The following is a 19,368-nucleotide window of genomic DNA, read 5'->3' on the forward strand; positions in this document are numbered from 1 at the left end:
TATGTAATACTGCACTCCAGAATACTGTACCCAAAAAGGAAGCAAAGGGAGGGCTCACAATTCAAATACTAATAATAACATTTCAGAAACATACTGTTTTAAAAACCTGTACAATTCAGTTCATACACAGTACTTTACATTTTGTCCATATCCTCAATTTCAGAAAAAAAAGGAAAGCACATTACATTTCTGTCATAAAACCAGATGTCTTACTGTGAAGATTCGGCGACCGGTGCGGTCGAAGGTGACACAGTACACAGATGACAGGTGTCCCAGAATTCTCTTGTGCATCTTCATATGTTGGTAAACAGCTGTAGGGACCAGCTGACCCAACCGATATGAGCCATTCAGTCTCCGACTGTATATTGTTTCCACTATAGCACATAAGACAAAACAAAATGAGAGGAAATACACTTGAATCTTCAGCTTCCTAAGTAAATTCTAAATATAACCATTTTATTTACCACAAACAAACAAAAAAAAAATATTTTTTACATATAAAAATTACATATAAAACAAAATATTCTGCTTTATTTTAACATGTACTGTATATTCTATTTCAATAATCAAATAAATAAAAGGTGTAAAGATGTGGAGGAACATTTCTTCCACTGGAATACATCAACACAACAACCAATAAGTGGTGACTTACCAATATTGGGCGGGTTTCCATAGATGACTGGTGGCTCGGGTGGCCTGCCACAGTGCAGAGCTGCGAGGGCGGACCCCTTCCATACCACGTGCTTACAACCTGGCAACAAACACGTGGGTCTGTCACTAAATATACATGATATGATTGAGTACCTAGACACACTTACACAAACTGGTATTGACACACACATCCACTGCAAGGCAATATGTAAATATATGATTTTGTGTTATTTCTATGAAGGCCAAGTACAGTATTTTTGATAATGTTTACAGAAATGCTAACGTTTTAGTAGCTATGGAATTTGTTTTAACCTGAAGGCAGCATTATAATAAATTCCACCACTACTGATAAATTATAATTCTTCTTTCCTTTGCATGCTTCCTTAGATATCTGACTCAGTGGAGAAATGCCATTTGTAAATGTTAAAAATATTAATTAAGTTAAATCCTTTAACGAATTTTCCACATGTGAAGGTTTTTCCTTATCTTCTACTTTTTACATCAACGTGCAGTGGCACTCCAAATACACATCTGATGTATCCATTATTAAATCATTTTACAGCAGTTACAGGGTTAATACATTAAAAACATATGTTTGCTTAACCTGGCTGCAAACTGGTTAATTTGCTTATTATAAAAAGGATGAATATTTAATCTGGAATAGAAACTCACTCTTGTTCGTGCGTAGCACTGACTGGCGTCCAGCTCCCAGAAGTGAATTGACTCCAGGTACGCTGGCTGGCACTTCTCTCTCTAAAAGAGGACTCACTCGCTCACACACCTGCAACAGGTGATCTGGAGAAATGTGCCTGTATAATTTGACCTATACACAATCACAAACACGTATTAGGGCAAACTGATGCATTTTATATTACTATATTTGTAATTAAATATATGTGTACATTTGTAAATCACTTATTTAATATAATATTCAATATGTTCAATTATTGTTTTGTAATAATGCATGCATTGAAATTAGATATTTAAATGCAAGAGCAGTATAATGCAAACATTTTTCAACCTTGCAGTTAATTTGTAATCTTAACACCAAATACATAAATATCTACATAAATAACATAAAAATATAATTACAATTGTATAACACAATAATTACATTTTCTACTATTACACTCAAATCAAATCGTGTATTGCGAATGCTTTCATTACAAATGACCAGTATCACCATTAAAATATTTTATTGAACGTGTTTTTAAAAAAATAATTAGATAACAAAATAAAGGTATCGGCATTTACCAGACATTGACAAATGCACACATTAATACCGTTCGCATAATAGCAATCTTATAGAGGATTATATTCGACACTTCGTTTAAAAATAATACGATGTTACTGCTGTATTGTAAAGCTCTTTGAATCTTTCCATATTTTTCCTAGATTAATCTAATCTACAGTGTAAAATGCACCCCCCCCCCCCCCCCCCCCCATCCTGCGCAACGCGTCAGTCCGGGCGTCTTTTATCAAGCCTGTTCAGCAGATCCAGCTTCCAGCGGCAGACCAGTAATTAATGTGGTTTTAATTGCATTTGGCGTCATCCTATTGGTCTACACGCGCGCGCACACACACTCCACATCTATCCACATATACAGACAAATACGCGCGCACAACGCTTAGTTAATGACTAGGCTATTTGAGTAAAACGATGTTTAACACTGAGTGAATCATGGTATGTGAACTGAAACTAAATATAGGCTAAGTATATCTAAATATACACTTTTGTTAAGGAATCATCATCCCTAATTATACTATACTGTTTTGCTGTTAATGTATTACATATTCATTATATTGCTGACAATATAATTATTTTAAAATGCGTATATTTTAAAAATATGAATAAAAAAAATCATTACAGCTTTAAAGCCATATTGTTATCATCATTAATTAATCTTATGAAAAAAATAATTAATGCAGATTGCATAGCTCATTAACATATTAAACGAGGGAATCTAGACCTGACAAAAAAATAATAATAATTGACAGCGCCAACATCAGGCGGTGAAGTCTCGTTCGCGTTATTCCTACCCACCGTCTGCAGTCACGGGCTTTAACATATTCACACACAGCAGTGAAATCATCCACGAACGGTCACATTCGAACACACACACACACACACACACAAACACACACGCAAACACACACACGCATTCACTCACTATAACATACCGAGATCTAGCGGCGTAGCGGCGCGCAAGATCAGCCGCGAGACAATCGTGAATACAAAATAACAGATTATCGCTACAATGTGTGTGAATTTCACCGTGCAGAAGAGACAACGGAGATACAGCAGGAACAGCGTGTGATTAACAGACAGTTACAGAGACTATTAGTTACGCAACTGATTGGGGGCTGGCCGTTACAGGGGCTGGATCAAAACACACTAAGTTTTAAAATCAAGATATTCGGGTATCTCTCACTTCGAAAGCGAAATCAAACGGTCTCCCCCGAGTGATATTCCTACGTGGAACAGCGAGCTACTGAAAAATGCAAATAATCCGATTAATCATTTATTTAGCTTTCTAAATATCGTAATTAATAAATTAATCAATACGTACTCATTCCGATGTACCTCTCATTTGTGTTTTCTGCCTCAAGACTCTCAGCACTGTCGGTTCAAAAATAATTTCCTCCAAAGAAAAAAATATTATCAGGGCCACTTAAAATAATCCCGATACTAATGCTAAAATCCTCTACGTCTCCGGCTTTGTTGCCTCCCGCTCCAAAATCTTAGATTAAGTGTGATAAACTAAGGTAAAAGGAGTGTTTTACCCTGACTATGGTTGTATTACATGGAGCAGAGCGCCTTCATCCCGCCCCGCTTTCAGTCTCTGGTGCACTGGTCCCTCCTCCCTCCGCTCCCTTCCCCTTATAGCACCACATTCATGACGTCTCTTTATTTCTACATCAATTTTAACATCTATTTACACCTTGTGGACGGGACCGTGACCAAACTCACATCCCCGAGGTCAGGCCAGGCTCTGGGTTCACCCGTTGAAGGTCCTGTCTAACCCCGAGGTTGGTGTTTCCCCGTGTGCTCGGGTTGAGTTTTTTTCCCTGATTTAAAAATTGCGGGAAATTCAATTTCTTATTTTGCTCTCTAAAAAGTTTTCTCTCGCTTATAGGGATCCCTTACCAAATTTTCGTAACTCCCTGGGTGTTCTTTGCCAGTCCAGTCAACCCTTTTAGGTAACAGCTGTAATTGAAAAACTGTGTTAAATAGGTTTAGGTAAATTCTAGGTGGTCAATTTTCTGTTTTTAAACCATAAATAAGAAATCTGCGTGAAATTAGCAGCCTAAAGTACAGCGCAGTGAGATGCGACGCGAGTAGAGCTCGCGCTGCTTACCTCCTTCTCCTGAACCTCCCGTATCAAGGTCTGAAAAAAGCACAAAAATGGCAAATCACGGCTCAAGCTTCTCCAGAAATGTCGTTTACAGTCCTAAATTACAAAATCACCCACCTCTGCCGCGTCCTGACAAGGTCCAGCTTCTAAAAACCGGGCTATTAGGAAGTACAGTTCTGCGAGATGGGGGAGAATGAGCTACATTAGCTTTGAAGAAGGACGTGGTGGGAAAGGCAGATGTATATAAAAATATTCCAACGTCACCTTTCTGAATCCCTTTTACTCACCGGATTTCAATTGCGCGATGTGTTTACACTCAGCAGCCATGTTTAGGGTTGTTTTGGGGGTGAAGGAGAAGGAGTGTGTGGCCGTTCTGGGAAGCGGGTATCGCTAGGCTGCCCTACAGTTGTTAGCGTTTGTTCACCAGGAAGAGCTGCGCCTCCATTCACCCAACACACACGGAAAGCAGAACCGGCATGTCGCGCGAGGCTTCCGCGCTCTCGCAAAATAGTCCCCTCTCAGGCACATCGTGCCACGAGTCGATGCGGACAAACATCCCGAGCACCCGGGCGTTTGGGGTTGACAAGAAACGATGTTTCCAAAACATGCAGTTTAATGCCCCTTAAGGTGTTCGTGAATATTTTGGGTTTCAGTTTACGCTCCTCACCCCTCCTCCCTCCAAAAAAGCACAACCCCTCTGCGCAGGAATACACGAGTAGAGTCTAGTACGTACGCGCAGGACTGTGCTGTCAGGGAGGCTGCTATGCTAACGCTGAAGGGGAAAAACAAGGCAATGATGGCTCGTTTTATGCAATGATTTAACTATTTATTCAGGCAAATGTTGTTTGTCTGCTAAGTCCCAGACCCTGAGCTATAATGGCACCTTTTGTTTCTTGGTCTATCGACCTTGTAGGCAGCGGAGCTCGGATATCACACCACCATGTTTCTCTCACAACAGCATATTGACGCTTAGCCTACTATTAGACGCCTGAATACTACACCCGTTATCGTGTGGTTGTAAAGTGCATAAAATTCCATTTATTTTAATCTTAAACCAGACCCATTCCAAGGATCCCACCCCCTCTCACGGTTGTGACTTGGATTGGGAAGTCCTCCATTTCTTTCCCAAAAGCGAGCGGGCAGTAAAATGGGGGAAGGGTTGTAAACAGGGAGAATGTCATGAATTAACTAAACCTTGTAAGTTACAGGAATCCAGTGACTAATGGGAAATAGGACGTAGATTATCCTTTTCATATATTTATGTCACACAGTCCTATCTATTTTAAAGAAACGACATACAGACTGTGTACATTATATCTAGTTTAAGGTTGTGTAAAACAGTTAGGCTATAAATTGGACAAAGTATTTTAATACTTCTGTCCACAACACCATATTCATTACATATAATGATTTTTTTTCTTATCTAAATAATAACCAAACAAAGGCAAAAGCAGTGAGACTGTTTGTTTTAACTAGTTGAAGTGGTGTCTTATGTAGTCTCATCCTACGACCTTAAATGAAGTAAACTTATTTTATGTGTCAGTCATGCAACATTAAAAAGGCCTGTTGAGTTTTAACCATCTGCAACAATAGTGCTGGAGTATAGAAGTTGTGTAGTTTATGGTCTAACCCAGGGGTCTCCAAACTCAGTCCTGGAGGGCCGGTGACCTGCAGAGTTTAACTCCGACCCTTATCAAACACCAACTAATTAAGGTCTTACTAGGCATACTAGAAACCTCCATTGAGGCAAGTTGGAGCTAACCTCTAAAGAACACCGGCCCTCCAGGACCGAGTTTGGAGACCCCTGGTCTAACTAATCTAATTTCTATGTTCCATAATTAGTTATCCATGTTAAATAAACACCACCAGCTGTTTTATAGTCAATGCTTGTTAAGTTCAAGGCTAAACCTACTTTTTACTTTGACTGTATTTCGCAAGTGATGCTAATGAGAGTTAAATATGAGGCTTAATAACCCAGCAGCCATTAAAGAATATAATAACAATTTTATTGACTGTCTTTAAATAGATTTTATGTATTTTAAACACATTTGTTTGTGCATATAATGCACATTTATGTAGTGTTACATTTGTGTTTGTACCAATATAATCCCCGAAAGGGAGTTAAATCTTACAAAACCTTTCTTTAAGGATATTCAGGACGACCCTATTTGAAAAAAGAAAATGTAGGGTTAGTTAGCTTTACTAATTAGCTAGTAAATGTATTTATGTATGGCTGCACACATTGACATTACCATTACAATCACAAATTCAGGCAGACTTACTCTTGTTTTAAGTCATTAGACAAAGGAAGTGTTTGGATTTTCCTTTGCTTTTTTTCTCTGAGCTAAAAGGGTGACTTTGTTACAATTGGTGTCTTTTTGTTTTCCCTTGCTAGGAAAATCCTCGGTTCAAGTTAGTTTTAACTGCATTTGGTGATGTAACACTTGCTAAACTACTGACACAAAGTATATGTGAAGGAGAAAAGCAGTCATATACTTAAGAACTACATGAATATAGCAGCTTTGGGCTCGAGGCTACTTAAGCAACTTACTGATGCAACTTATCACACTTTTGAGTAACGGTGGTGATCTGGTGAAGAGGCTGAGTAGGCATTAAACTTCATAAGTAGGTTCGGACAGTAGCAAAAACCCACTCAAAGTGTGACTCATTTTGATTCAGAATAATAAAAATAGAAACCATAAACACCTTCTTAAAATATATTGGATTAAAGATTCTAAAATGGAAGAATGTTGTGTCATTTTGTGATCAGTGGCATGCAGTGAGTTTTCTTGCCACTGGAGGTCAGGACTATCATTTCAGATGATGAGTTCAGGGGCCAAACATGGGTCAAAGGTTATAAGGGTAAATAAATCAGGTTGGAGGTTTTGCCTCCTTGGATCTTCTCAGGATCCACCAGAGCATTGTTATAGTTTCATAAAATAATAATTATTAATGATAGCTTGTTCATTAAAAATCATTTCACAAAGAGTAACCTCTGACAATGACCTTATAAATTACTTAAAGTGAGGGATACAACTCTTGAATAATGGGAAAAATGTACACATCAACAGCACCAATTCTGTATGAGAATCTAATCAGTACATAAATCTGGCCTAAATTCGATAGTTCATTGTATAATACATATCTCTATTTTGTTGATGCATTATTATTTGGTTATACACAAATGAGAGTTTTCATGGTAAGTTTATTTAAATGTAAGCAATGTGGATAATTATAATAATGTTAATAAAGTGTCCTGTTCTATTTTATTTAGATTTATTTTATTGTTAATTATTTTAAATGAAATTCAGTAGGTCTACTTTCTAAAGGCATCCTTCACAAACAAGCAACAGTAACACTATAAAATGCACAGCGTTCCTGACAAGTCCAGATCCTCTAAATCAACCATATCAATTTAAAAAGAAAGAAGCACTTTCATTTCTGCACTTCAGAAGTATGTTGTTTGTGTGTAATCATTAACACACTGGTTTATTACTATATGGGGCTTTTGGTCTATTGGTTGGGCCCACAGAAAGACAGCAGTCCAGATCAACGAGTGTTGTCAGTCCATTCATTTCTTCTTCTCTGTTCCTGCCTCTCCATGGCATTGCTGATGCATTGCTTTCACTTTCTGACATCAGCAGTTGTATTTAGTGAGTGTGTGCATGTGTGTTTAGGGTCACATGTGTCTGTGTATAAAGAACTACACTGAAAGGTCTTTGTAGCTTTAGACCCTCAACACCCTGGACCCTCAAGAGTTTTCCACAAAGTGAACTCTCTGTGGTACAGTGTTGCCATTATTTTCCTTCACTTTCTCCTTGTTCATTTTGAATTAAAAGTCTTTTAAAATAACCAATTATATGCTGTTTTAAATAACTTGACTTTTAATAATCTGAGGAAGAAAGGCTTTAACTTTCTTTTGCATCTAAATTTGTGATGCATCATTTTAAAAGTTAAAGGTATACAACTTAAATACCTGTTTTCATTCAGATGTGTTTATCTAACATAACTTTACAATAAATTGATAAAATATTAACCATGGCAGAAAAATATTCATGTTTTTGTGCGTGTAAGTGTGAATTTCCTCATTTGCTGTTTTGTAGTGCAAATGTTTATAGTAATAAAGTAGTTAGTCATGTTATTATAAATAATACGCATATGATTTATATTTAATGTTCTCAAAAAAGCCAACTAAGAGTGAGCTAGGCCTTTAAGAATATAATACTAAAGGATTAATCGTTAAGTTTCACTCAATTATAATACTAAATATATAAATTCATGAAAGTTTGAAACAATTCCTATGTTGTTCCTATATTTTATTTTATTACATACTTTATTTATTAGACCAACCCACACCCCCATTTTGGCCAAAAAAAAAAAAGAAAGAAAGAAAGGGAAAAAATATTTTTATTTTTCTAAAATTAAAAATACTAGACCGACATTAAGGCAGTCTTTGAACTTTTGTTTCTGTGAGCATAAAGACAGCCCGGTAATTGTGGAGCATTAAAGTAAAGCACACAAGAGACAATTAACCGTTTATTCATCTTTTATTTGAAAACATATTACAGAGTATCTCAAACCAGTTCTGTGGACTTTCTGTGATTCAGTTCTTGTAGAGTTTTCCTAACCTTTTAGCACAAAGCACCACTTGTTTATTGCTATGGATATCTGCCACTGTTAAGGGTCATGTTTAATTTAGCAATTTTAAAAGAACACGCTTGAATCTCAAAATGCTACAAAGGAGATAAAAAAGCAAAGGGTTACTATTTAAATCTCTCATCCCCATTTTCTCCCTTCTTTCTGTATTCCTTGTTCTACTTTATGATATTTGACCAATTAAATAACAAGACTCAAAGAAAATATGCACCAAAGACTTATATGGACCACCTTATATGGAGCTAAGGCTATGCACTCTGATGGCAAAAGATGAACCGGTTGCTTTTAATATGTAGGATGTGACTTGTTCCAAGTGGTTGCATTTGGCAGGCGAGCTGCTGGTGAAATATTCAACTGTTGCTTCTCCTTGAAATTAATCTATTTTTCTGTCAGATGAAAGAGAAGGAGACAGGTACGATGCTTCAGCGGGGAGTGTGAGTTTACTTTTAGCTACGGAAATCTAGTACAGTAAGTCTAAAAAAGTTTGCATTTTTACAAAATACTCAATAGGAATAAAAAATGTTCTTTGTTATTCCAGAAAACAACTTCAATCACTCTTTCGCCTCAGTCTTGGGCGTCTCGGTTTCCTATACAGAGAAAAAAAAAGAAAAAAAAAAAGATTATGATTTTCTAATGCAGAGGACATTTTGATAGGATTTTAGTTTTTCTAAAACTCTTAGATTACCGGATGTGAAGTCAGAAAGACAGAACCAATGCCACTCGGTTAGTATGAGTAAACCCACAAATAAATGATGACCACAACTTACCTCATATTGGAAATCATCATTTATCGAAGGAAAAGTTCACCCAAAAATGAAAAGTTCTGAACATGTACTACTCACCCATAGACCTTTCAAGATGTAGATTAGTTTGTTTCTTCATTAGGACAGATTTTGAATTTCTTTGCATTATATCACTTGCTCACCTCTGCAGTGAATGGGTGCCATCAGAATGAGCGTTCAAACATCACAATAATCCACATGACTCCAGTCTATCAAATAATGGCTAGGGAAGTGAAAAGCTGCATGATTGTAGCATTAAGGCTTCAATCACTTGTAAATGGTGCTTGATCTCTGCATATTTCTCTCCTGATTCAGACAAGATGACTTTTTCAATAGAGAAAACAGTATTACGGATAGAGAACTCATAACGGTTTGACGTTTAAAATGTCTAGATGATGGATTTGTTTCTTACAAACATGCAGCTTTTCACTTCGGAAGATGCTAATTGACAGACAAGTCATGTGGATTACTTGTGGATCAGCTGTTTGGACTCTCATTCTGACTGCACCCATACACTGCTGAAGAATCCACTGGTGAGCAGGCAATGTAATGCTACATTTCTTTAAATCTGTTCTGATGAAGAAACAAATCTACATCTTGGATGGCCTGAGAGATAAATGTTTATTATTCCTTTAGAATAAATGTCAGGAACAGATACAAGAGTGCATTTATATCCTTACATTTATGCCTCAAAGGAAATTAATTTAATTTAATTTGTAATGTATTAATTTAAAGGTAAACTGTGTATTAAAAAAACAAAGCTTACTTCTATCCCAGCTTTATGGATAAACTGACCAATGTGTTTATTTGATGAGTGAATGTTCAGGAAACCTGTTTGAAAACAGTGATTATTTTTGCAATTGGGTACACTCATGAAGCACACTTAAAAATTTTTTTAGCTGTGATCCATAATATCAAAATCATGTCATAAGCACTGAGCATTCTGGTAAACTTTACTACCAGTCATTCACAATATTCACAACTTTTGTTTTTGTATAGTCTCACATAAAGAGATGGCTGAATAAATCTAGATCTGAAACCGACGAGCACACAAGCACACACTGCACTCTTCAAACTCTCGTACCCTTTACTCTAACACTCTCACTCTGCCCTCGGATGGAAAGGAAGGAGGGGGCGGAAGTTCTCCATGATGACACACTGACAGATGAGCGTGAAACACAGATCTGTGCATGTGTGCGAGTGAGGGTTTAGGCACATGCAGGTGTTTGAGAAGCATGCATAGGATATATGAAAAGATGATTAGATACTAGTCAGTATAATGCAATTCATGTTACAGAGTGCTGAACAATCTCGATTTGTAATGTTTCCTTATTCAATATGTCACACAAAAATTAGAAAAGCAAGGAGAAAAAGGACAAATGATATTACCATGGAAATACACCGATTGTGACTATTCAACACAATCTACCATTATCTAAAGGTCAAAGATTCATGATTACATGCTGGTTTACAGTAGTTAATTTGACGCAACAATACATTTAATACAAAATAACAAGGAATATTATCCTTTAAGTTGCATTATTTTTCAAGCAATATTATACCCTCAAAATTAAACACTATCAGCCCATCTGAAATTTACATGAATACCACCAATTCACACCCAGTCATTTTAGTACAAACCTTCCAGAATACACTTTACCACTACATGCAAATGTCATTCTTTCCCACCTCACATGTCTGCGCTTTCATTCTCGTTCACACAACAAATGTTCTATGAAAATAATTGCAGTGTCCTGGAGGACGATTTAAATAACCTCTGAGCATTTTGAGAAAAGGGAAACAATTAATGTAAAAAGTACATTTTCAGTTTAGCAACTTGATCTGCAATACTAAATAACCAATGCTGAACTTAAAGTAGACATACACTTCTGTTCAAAATTTGGGGTCAATAAGATTTATCTTTTATTTTTTGAAAGAATTTAACACTTTTAATTGGTAAGAATGCATTAAATTGATCAAAAATAACATTAAATTACATTTAAAAAGTTAACAAAAGATTTCTATTTCAAATAAATGCGATTAATAAAACAATTCTGAAAAAAAGTATCACGGTTACCAAAGAAACATTTCAATACTGATGATAATAAGACATTTTTCTTGAGCACCAAATCAGCATATTATAATAATTTCCGAAGGATCATGTGACAGGGAAGACTGAAAAAATGGCTGCTGAATATTTTACTTTACCATCGCAGCAATATATATATTTTTTTTATATATATTAAAATTAAAACATTTATTTTAAATTGTAACATATCACAATATTAATGTTTTTACTGTATTTTTGATCAAATTAATGCAGCTTCGGTAGCACTTTCAAAAACATCAAAATATGTTGCCTACCCCAAACTTCTGAATGGTAATGTAAAGCATATACAAAGACTTTTAGAATTAAAAGCATAGCATATACAAAGACTTTTAGAATTAAAATACCATTAGAGTCATGATTAATTTGTGCTCTTCATGAGTCATTTCACCCTTTTTCTCTATTAAGGCCACATAAACATTCCCTCTATATTCTCGAATGGCCAAACATTCATATGGTCTTACTGCAAATGCAACACAATTGTATTAGCAACCAAAAAGCATTAACACACCTCCTCTGGCTTGGTCTCTCCATTTGCAGTAGGCGCAGATTCTTTCTCCTCTTTCTTTCCTTTGGCTCCACCCTTCTTCTCCTTTATCGCTTTGTCATTGGATGGCTTCTGTGCAGAAAACACAAATGGGACCAATTGTTGAATTATTCTGTAATAATAATTCTGTAATAATTGCTCCAAAATATTGTGCCAGTTCTCTCTACTGCAAAAAAGCTACTAAACTGGCTACTAAAAAGTTAATACGGTCCATACAATACAAAAACGCCATCACGTGCAACATGCTTTCATATATTCAAGAAACAACTTATCTACGATGCAAAGCACATGCAAAAACATGCTATATATAAGAAAAAGAAAAGAGAGCTGTTACCTTGGCAGCTGTTTTTTTGGCTTTTGGTTCCGGTTTAGGAGGAGCTGGTTTCTATGGGTTGAAAGAAGACAACAGAAAGAGTGAAGATAAAAACAGTGTATGGATGTCAATACAGATAATGCAAAGGCCACAGTCAGTGGTAAATTAATGTATGACACAATAATAAAATAATTATTTTCAAGTTTAATTTAAAACAAATGCATCTAAATTGTATAACTGAATAATACATAGACACTATCAATATGTTTCTAGTTTAGGATACCTACATTTGTCACGTTTCTCACAAACCCATTTCTAGAACTGGTTTCCACCACTTTTTAACCCTTCTAGGAAATATGCAATTGACTTCTGGTCATATGGAAAGAAAGAAAAGGACACTTACTGAGGAAAGACGCTCTGACCTCCGAGTGGGCTAAAAGAAGAAACATTGAAAGCGTGCAGAAAGTTGATCATTTTTTTTTATTTTAATGCTATCAGGAATGCCAATGAAAACAAAAATGTACATAAATTTATATTTACAAGGGTTAAACTGCACTGTAATCAGTTCTACAATCAGTTCTTGAAAAAGAAATTGTGAATAGTAAGTTACCTCCTTCTTTGTAATTTTGGTGGCGTCTTTGGCCTCCGCTCCTTCAGGTGACTGTACAGGCGAAACCAACATACAAAATTTGTATATACAGACATTTCTTCACACAAATAATTTTTTATTTTATTTTCATGTGACAGGTACAGATTAAATAAGAGTCTGAAAAGACTCCTGAGTCCTGAGACAAAGTACTTATCACCCTTTAGATGCTAACAGGTCCTTTTCAACTGATTAATTTCATGTGGTGAAATATTTGATGAGCTTATTTTAATGACCAAAACACACTACTTATTTGTGTTCCACATTTTAGCCGCAATACTGCTACACACAACCATACAAAACACTAAGTAATATTTACACCATGGCAGAAAAACAATTTAACTAATATCTTTACTTTTTGCTCCATCATTATTTATCACTGTTGCTTAAGAAATTATTAATAATAAAAAATATAAATTTATGGGAAATATGGAAGTTTACCATATCATATAATTATGCAATATTTTGTTCCAAACTAGCTAGGGGACTGATTAATTTAGGCCTGTTATTTTATTTCAATACATTTTGACTTATTATATTTTATTTCATGTTTATAAATGGTGGTGGGGGGCTACATTTTAAAACAATACTATAAGCTCAATAGAAAACAGAACCCCTCATATAATTTGACTATCAATGGTTGAACTTTTTATGAATAGTAAGCAGCTCATTTTAAAAACTGCTGAAAAAGAAACACATTCAATTGTTTGGGGGGGGGGGGGGGCATATTCTTGGAAAGCGTCCATTATTTGTTTAGCCTCACTAATAGAAGATACACTGGAAAAACCCACGATTCAATGCCTCTATCAACATCTGGCTGCTAAAAAAGAGCAGTGCAATCTCAACGGATTTTTTATTAACGTTACAGAGAAAAAAAGGCCTCAGGTCCCCACAATGTTTTAGGCATTATTCGACGCCCCCGCGGCGCTGATGTTGGACGGTGAAGCTCGGTGGGCTGTGAATCATCATCAATAAAGCATCATTTGACAATTTTTTTTTTGAATGAAACGTACTGTTATATTAGTATTATTATTTGCTAGTCTTTTTCTCTCTATGAAGTCCACAGTTCAACATTGTGTTTTGTTTTGTCTAACCGTCACAATCGCCTCTCTATGCGAGAAAGAGTTGAGTGTGACTGTCTGAGCGCTCGGTTACATACGGGTCTGTCGCTCCGCAATGGGGGTGGAGGAAGAGCCTATCGGTTCAAACATGGCTATAGAAAAATAATGAGGACCTCATAAAAAACGAACATCTTAAAATGGAGGTTAGTGAGTGTCGGGCGCATTCAGAGAGAGTAGAGCGCACGGTTTTGATTCTAACCGAGAACAACTGAAGCATCATCACAAAGTGACATTCAGCACAAGTACGCACAATGTGGCCGCTTCACTGCGAAAGAGGCATCGGGTTATTAAAGCGCCAACTATCATGGAGGAAATCAGCAAGTGTAACGAAGATCAAATGAAAAGAAGACCGAACGTTCCATTGCTTCCGCAGGATTCCAAAATCCAAACCGCGGATAACGATAGAACGCTTTTAAAAACTTGATCCTCGTTTTACCTGCTCGACGTTGCTTACGTTCTCGTAGTTGAAACGCAAGCCGCTATTTCTTAAAAAAAAGGGGGGGGGGGGATCAAGGATATTTGAGAATAATAAAGTATAAACTCACTTACCTTCCTCTTGGGCATTTTTACAAAATTTCCTGTTACTTGTCTTATTGAATTAGAAAAGCAGGTATAAACCTGTGAGTAAAACAACCACCGAATCCAGGATCAATATCTAAAACACCTCTGGTAATAACATGTTAATATTATGCAGACCTCAGACTCTACCCCCGTCTTTGTCCATTGGTCAGTTTGGTACACGCTTAACCGCCATACTTCAAAGCGATTGGTCTGTGCGGCAAATATGTTAATATAACGTACTCAGACATTGGTTAGAATTTAGGAAAGCTCTTTAGCATGTCGCCCTCATTGGTTACCTGATCTCTGTACGCAAATAAGAGCGCTTTGTATTGGTTGGGTTTAGAGGTCCGCGTGAGGGGGATAAGTGACGGCAAACCAATCCAGGCTTGACAACATAAGCTCGGTTGCATGGGAAACGTTTGCGCGGCATCAAAAAAAAAAAAAAAAAAAAAAAATACAGGCATACACTGAAAACGAGAAAAGGTGTCTATTAATGTGCTAAGTAACTTTACAACATATCAAATACAAGCATAACATTAACTTACAGCTTTTAACATTTCAATGCAAAAATAGAATTAAAAAAGAAGTTAAAACTAAAATGTAAACTATTACTGAATATATGCTACAATGGCATGTTTTCTCCCCATATTTTGCCTCGTATGTAATGACATAGCAGGCTAATTTACAGTTTATCATGGCCAACTTTGGCCCACGGGCCCTGGTTTGGGCATATATGGCAAAACATCATTGTGGGTGAAATAGGTCATACAGAAATGTGACAATTTTCTTGACAGGTTTCGTGAGATTCAGACTATAAACCTATAATTGACTTATCATTGATATGATTCACACATGACAGTCATGTGATTTCAAGGTTAAATGCATAGAACCATTTTCCCACACATAATAGCATCCCTCCACAATGACCTCACAATGGCCACATCTCTGCCACGACCTTACAATGGATGGCATTCTATAATAACTTGACAATGGATAACATTCTACCATGCTTCACAACACACATGTACATCTGGAAGCTTGCTGCCTCTCCACAGAAGACAATCAGAGATTTGCTGTTAATGACAGAGGATGTTCATGTAGCAAACCTACATTTCTAGGTCACAAACATCTATGGACCTGATTCTGGAGATCACTCCATACACAATATCTTGCTGACTAATGGTTAAGCATATTCCAGTGTGTATGATGTTGATGACACTCTTTCAAAAGTTTGTGGAAAGATGTAACGAACACTAATTAAAAATGTAAAAAAAAATTGTATTTGAATAATCACTAAGGATCACTATTTCAAATTCTAACATACAATACAGTCAGATAAAAAAACACACACAAAAAGAATCAAACTCAAGCCATTGTAATACCATTAAATATATAACTTGCTTTCACAATGAACCATTTTAGTGCTTCAGTAACATGTTGCAGTGCTTTGGAAAATTGATGGATGGACGAGTATTAAAAGCAGATGTTTATTCACAGATCTCAGTCAATATCCAGTGAAAATTTGTACATAACAATAAACTTGGACAGAACAATAAACCAACATTTTAAATGCACAGTGAATACAATACAGACGTTCTTTTAAAAAGTTTGAGTAATAGTGGCCATGGGATGAACATTCTGGGAGTTTTTTTTTTTTAAATGTAAAACATTAAGTATTTGTTTCATGTTTGTATTTCATATGTAAATCTGTCTTTGCTTTAAGTCAAATAATAAATTGTGACATCCCTCATTAAAAAGTCACAATAAGCATATTTCATAACAGATTTCTCAGTATTTGAGATTGAAATAAACCCTGAAATGCTTTAATAAATTACTACTGTTCATATGGAGTAAACATATCTTTTAGTTACACACAGAAAAAAAAAAAAAAATAACACAACCACTTGACAAATTCTAAATTAACCCTGTATTTATAAAAAAAGAAAACTCATTTGTAAGCAGGCAAACAAAGACACTGTATTAGCTGAAAATTAAAGTGGAAGTCAAATTATTTAAGAGTTTTCTGGTCACTAAATTGTTATTGTAAAAAGGTTCATATTGTGCACAAACAAAAACATATACAGTGGCCCCCAAAATATTTGTACACTTGTACCACACACAGAATCACTTTATTAAATATTAATATGTCAAACCAAGAGACATTCATCTGCACAAGTTCACTTTTCAAGCAAACATTTTAGAAAAATAAGCTTTAAAAGTTTAAAAGTATACAACACAATCTCAAATTGGGACCAGTTTGATAAGATTTGAGAAAATGTCACTTGGCTAGTTATTTTGCTATCTAATGCAAAGAAAATACACATTTGTAACTGTCCATATTTTTGGGGTGTCCTATATGGATCTAATGAGTACTTTGCTCGTTTTTAATGTATAAACTACAAACATATGAACCGGACTCTCTCCTTTGTCAAATAATTGCCATTGAAATGTATCTACAATGAGAGAAGAGGGGAGAGACTAAAAGTGCTGTGTGGGAGGACTCGCTCAGACCTGAGTCAGCCAAGCTCTCTGAGAGGGCAAAGCTCTCACTCATATCAGTACTGAAAGTGCAGAGCATTAAATTGAAAAAAAAAACAAGTACCTAAATCCCTTTAGGAGTGCTTGGTAAACTTCAGAATTTTCCACTGAGGTAGAAGTTGTTTAGAGAATGTGAAAGTCACAATGGATGTTTCCCCTATTTGACGGGTCTTATACTCCTGATATGAATCACTCTTATTGATTACATCAGCAAGGATTAGATTATCAATCTTACATTTTGACTTAAACCATCTAATGCACTGTGGTTCCTGAAAAGTTACTGGCCAACAGGTGAGTTTTTCTGACATTCAGGGCCAGGGCCCGGTTCCCCGATAACGTTCACTCTTAGCGCGCTAAGAAGACATCGAAAGACATATCTTACCAAAGTTGTTGATGTTTCTAAGTGTGTCCCCCGAAGTGTCCCTTAGGAAGCTTCTTAGCACGCTGCCTCTTACGTCCGACGTTACAAGAGCGCTGTCCAAAGTCAGGGTGCTGAATTAGTTGGCATCGATTGCTCATGAATCGATTTTCCACTTCACATGAAGGTGCATTACAGCGTTAAGAAAGATAACACGTTCTATGCAAATGAAACATTCCTCAAATTATTACAGTAACATTTTTTCTAACATAGTTTAAGTTATCAGTAGAATATAGACTATAATTTAAATTATCAAATGGTCAGTAATATGTTCACACGATAGGCTATGTTGTGACGGTTAGACGAACCGGGTATCCCTCGCTAATCATCCACCCTCCTTATCCCGTTGTGCCGCTTTTTGACATGGGTTTAACGACTTATGAAAATTATATAATACACTTTTATATTAATGGTAAGGTACTTTACAATCAGAATTGATTGGCAAGCAGCTGCAGTTACTTCTGTTTAATGCTGTATTGATTGCAATTGGTTTATGTTTTTAATAAAAAAACAACCTATCTACAATGAAGAGAGAGAGAGAATTAGATACAAAATATGCTGGGGAAGCAACGTAAACAAGGGCACCAAGCTTCTCGTCAGGGAACTTGAAGTTTTGCTGGACCTTGCCACCAAGTCGAAGATTACACTCCTATCGTCCACTATAACCTGCATGTTTATGGTCGCGTATCCCTTTTGCGATATTTCCTCCCGATCAATCACTGATGGATTGGCGATAGGGATGAGTGTGCCATCCACCAAGTTGTTGACTGTGTGGACACACCTCCACACCGAGGTCTTGATTAGGCCGTAGCCCTCTCCCACGACCTCGATGGATCTCTCTGTAGCAAAATAAATAAATAAATAATAATAATAAAAATAAAAAAAACGTAGCGCTGGGCTTCAGGGCTTAAAGCAGAATTCCGCCGCGTTAGCCTGGCCAGCGCAGGTCTGGGAAGGTCCAGCTGCTCCACAATGAGTTGTCTTGGGAGGGGATTTTTTTAAATATAGCCACGTCAGGCAAAATGTCAAAAGGGCTTAAGTTTTGCCGAATAAAAAAACTGACATGGACTAAACGGCTCCGAGTCCGGCTCTGTCTTTGATTCAATACAAGGACATGTTGGATCGCTGCCATAGTTGGTCGCTTACTGGTCACCACCTTGCTTACCCATTTAAAGATCTTAGCCATTTAGAGCCAAATTGTTTGCCAGATTTTAATTATCAAAAAAATGATTGCCAATTCGCTTTAATTACATGACGAAAAAGCCTAGGCTAAAGACTGCTGTACAGTAGCGTCATGAGCTCAAATAAAGCTAAGAGAGAGCTACGAATGGTCCAGACCAACCTTACGAAAGTGTGACTTACAGAAGATATACTTAGCGTACGAACGTGTCGGGAACCGTGCCATAAGGTTAAGAGAGAGGTTAAGGAATAGGTTAAGAACTACTTAGCGATAAGAACGTTTTGGGGAATCGGGCCCAGATTTGTTTACAGCTTGCTTTTTGGTAAAAAAAAAAAAAAAAAACTACTGTTAGGGTTTAATAAACTATATGCATTTGTAGGAGTTTCCCTTTCAGAAGCAAAATTTATAGGAGGGGAGTATTTAAATGTATCATACAATGTGATTTATTAAGGTTTGTGGTAGTCAGTTTACCATTATTTGCCATTACTGGCC

The 19,368-nt window shown here is 36.4% G+C and overlaps 3 protein-coding genes across 5 annotated transcripts in view; 1 reads left to right on the forward strand and 2 right to left on the reverse strand.

The window, feature by feature from the left end:
• Positions 1 to 4,854, reverse strand: part of LOC132128904 (PH-interacting protein-like) — a 42,756-nt gene extending 37,902 nt beyond the window's left edge. For both annotated transcript variants that reach the window (XM_059540300.1, XM_059540299.1), the window contains exons 1-7: positions 4,295 to 4,854; positions 4,125 to 4,183; positions 4,011 to 4,040; positions 3,800 to 3,859; positions 1,324 to 1,474; positions 653 to 751; positions 214 to 374 (exon numbers count right to left, since the gene is read on the reverse strand). In XM_059540300.1, the coding sequence (XP_059396283.1) occupies positions 214 to 374; positions 653 to 751; positions 1,324 to 1,474; positions 3,800 to 3,859; positions 4,011 to 4,040; positions 4,125 to 4,183; positions 4,295 to 4,334 (600 nt within the window). In that variant the 5' untranslated portion in view covers positions 4,335 to 4,854. The remainder of the gene's footprint in view (positions 1 to 213; positions 375 to 652; positions 752 to 1,323; positions 1,475 to 3,799; positions 3,860 to 4,010; positions 4,041 to 4,124; positions 4,184 to 4,294) is intronic.
• The window catches only part of LOC132129196 (armadillo repeat-containing protein 1-like), a 428,278-nt gene that overhangs the window by 130,440 nt on the left and 278,470 nt on the right, over positions 1 to 19,368 (forward strand). The gene's annotated exons all lie outside the window — the stretch shown is intronic.
• LOC132129201 (high mobility group nucleosome-binding domain-containing protein 3-like) lies at positions 8,536 to 14,886 on the reverse strand. 2 transcript variants are annotated; one of them, XM_059540707.1, is made up of 6 exons: positions 14,729 to 14,886; positions 13,023 to 13,073; positions 12,816 to 12,845; positions 12,434 to 12,484; positions 12,064 to 12,171; positions 8,536 to 9,250 (listed from the first exon to the last, which is right to left on the reverse strand). In XM_059540707.1, the coding sequence occupies exons 1-6, from the start codon at positions 14,741 to 14,743 to the stop codon at positions 9,215 to 9,217; spliced, it is 291 nt and encodes a 96-aa protein (XP_059396690.1). In that variant the 5' UTR covers positions 14,744 to 14,886; the 3' UTR covers positions 8,536 to 9,214. The 2 variants fall into 2 exon arrangements, with proteins under 2 accessions (XP_059396690.1, XP_059396691.1); XM_059540708.1 differs by lacking the exon at positions 8,536 to 9,250 and adding an exon at positions 10,109 to 10,629.

The sequence above is a fragment of the Carassius carassius genome, chromosome 46 (genome assembly GCF_963082965.1).
Source record: "Carassius carassius chromosome 46, fCarCar2.1, whole genome shotgun sequence".
In the NCBI taxonomy this organism is placed as follows: Eukaryota; Metazoa; Chordata; class Actinopteri; order Cypriniformes; family Cyprinidae; genus Carassius; species Carassius carassius.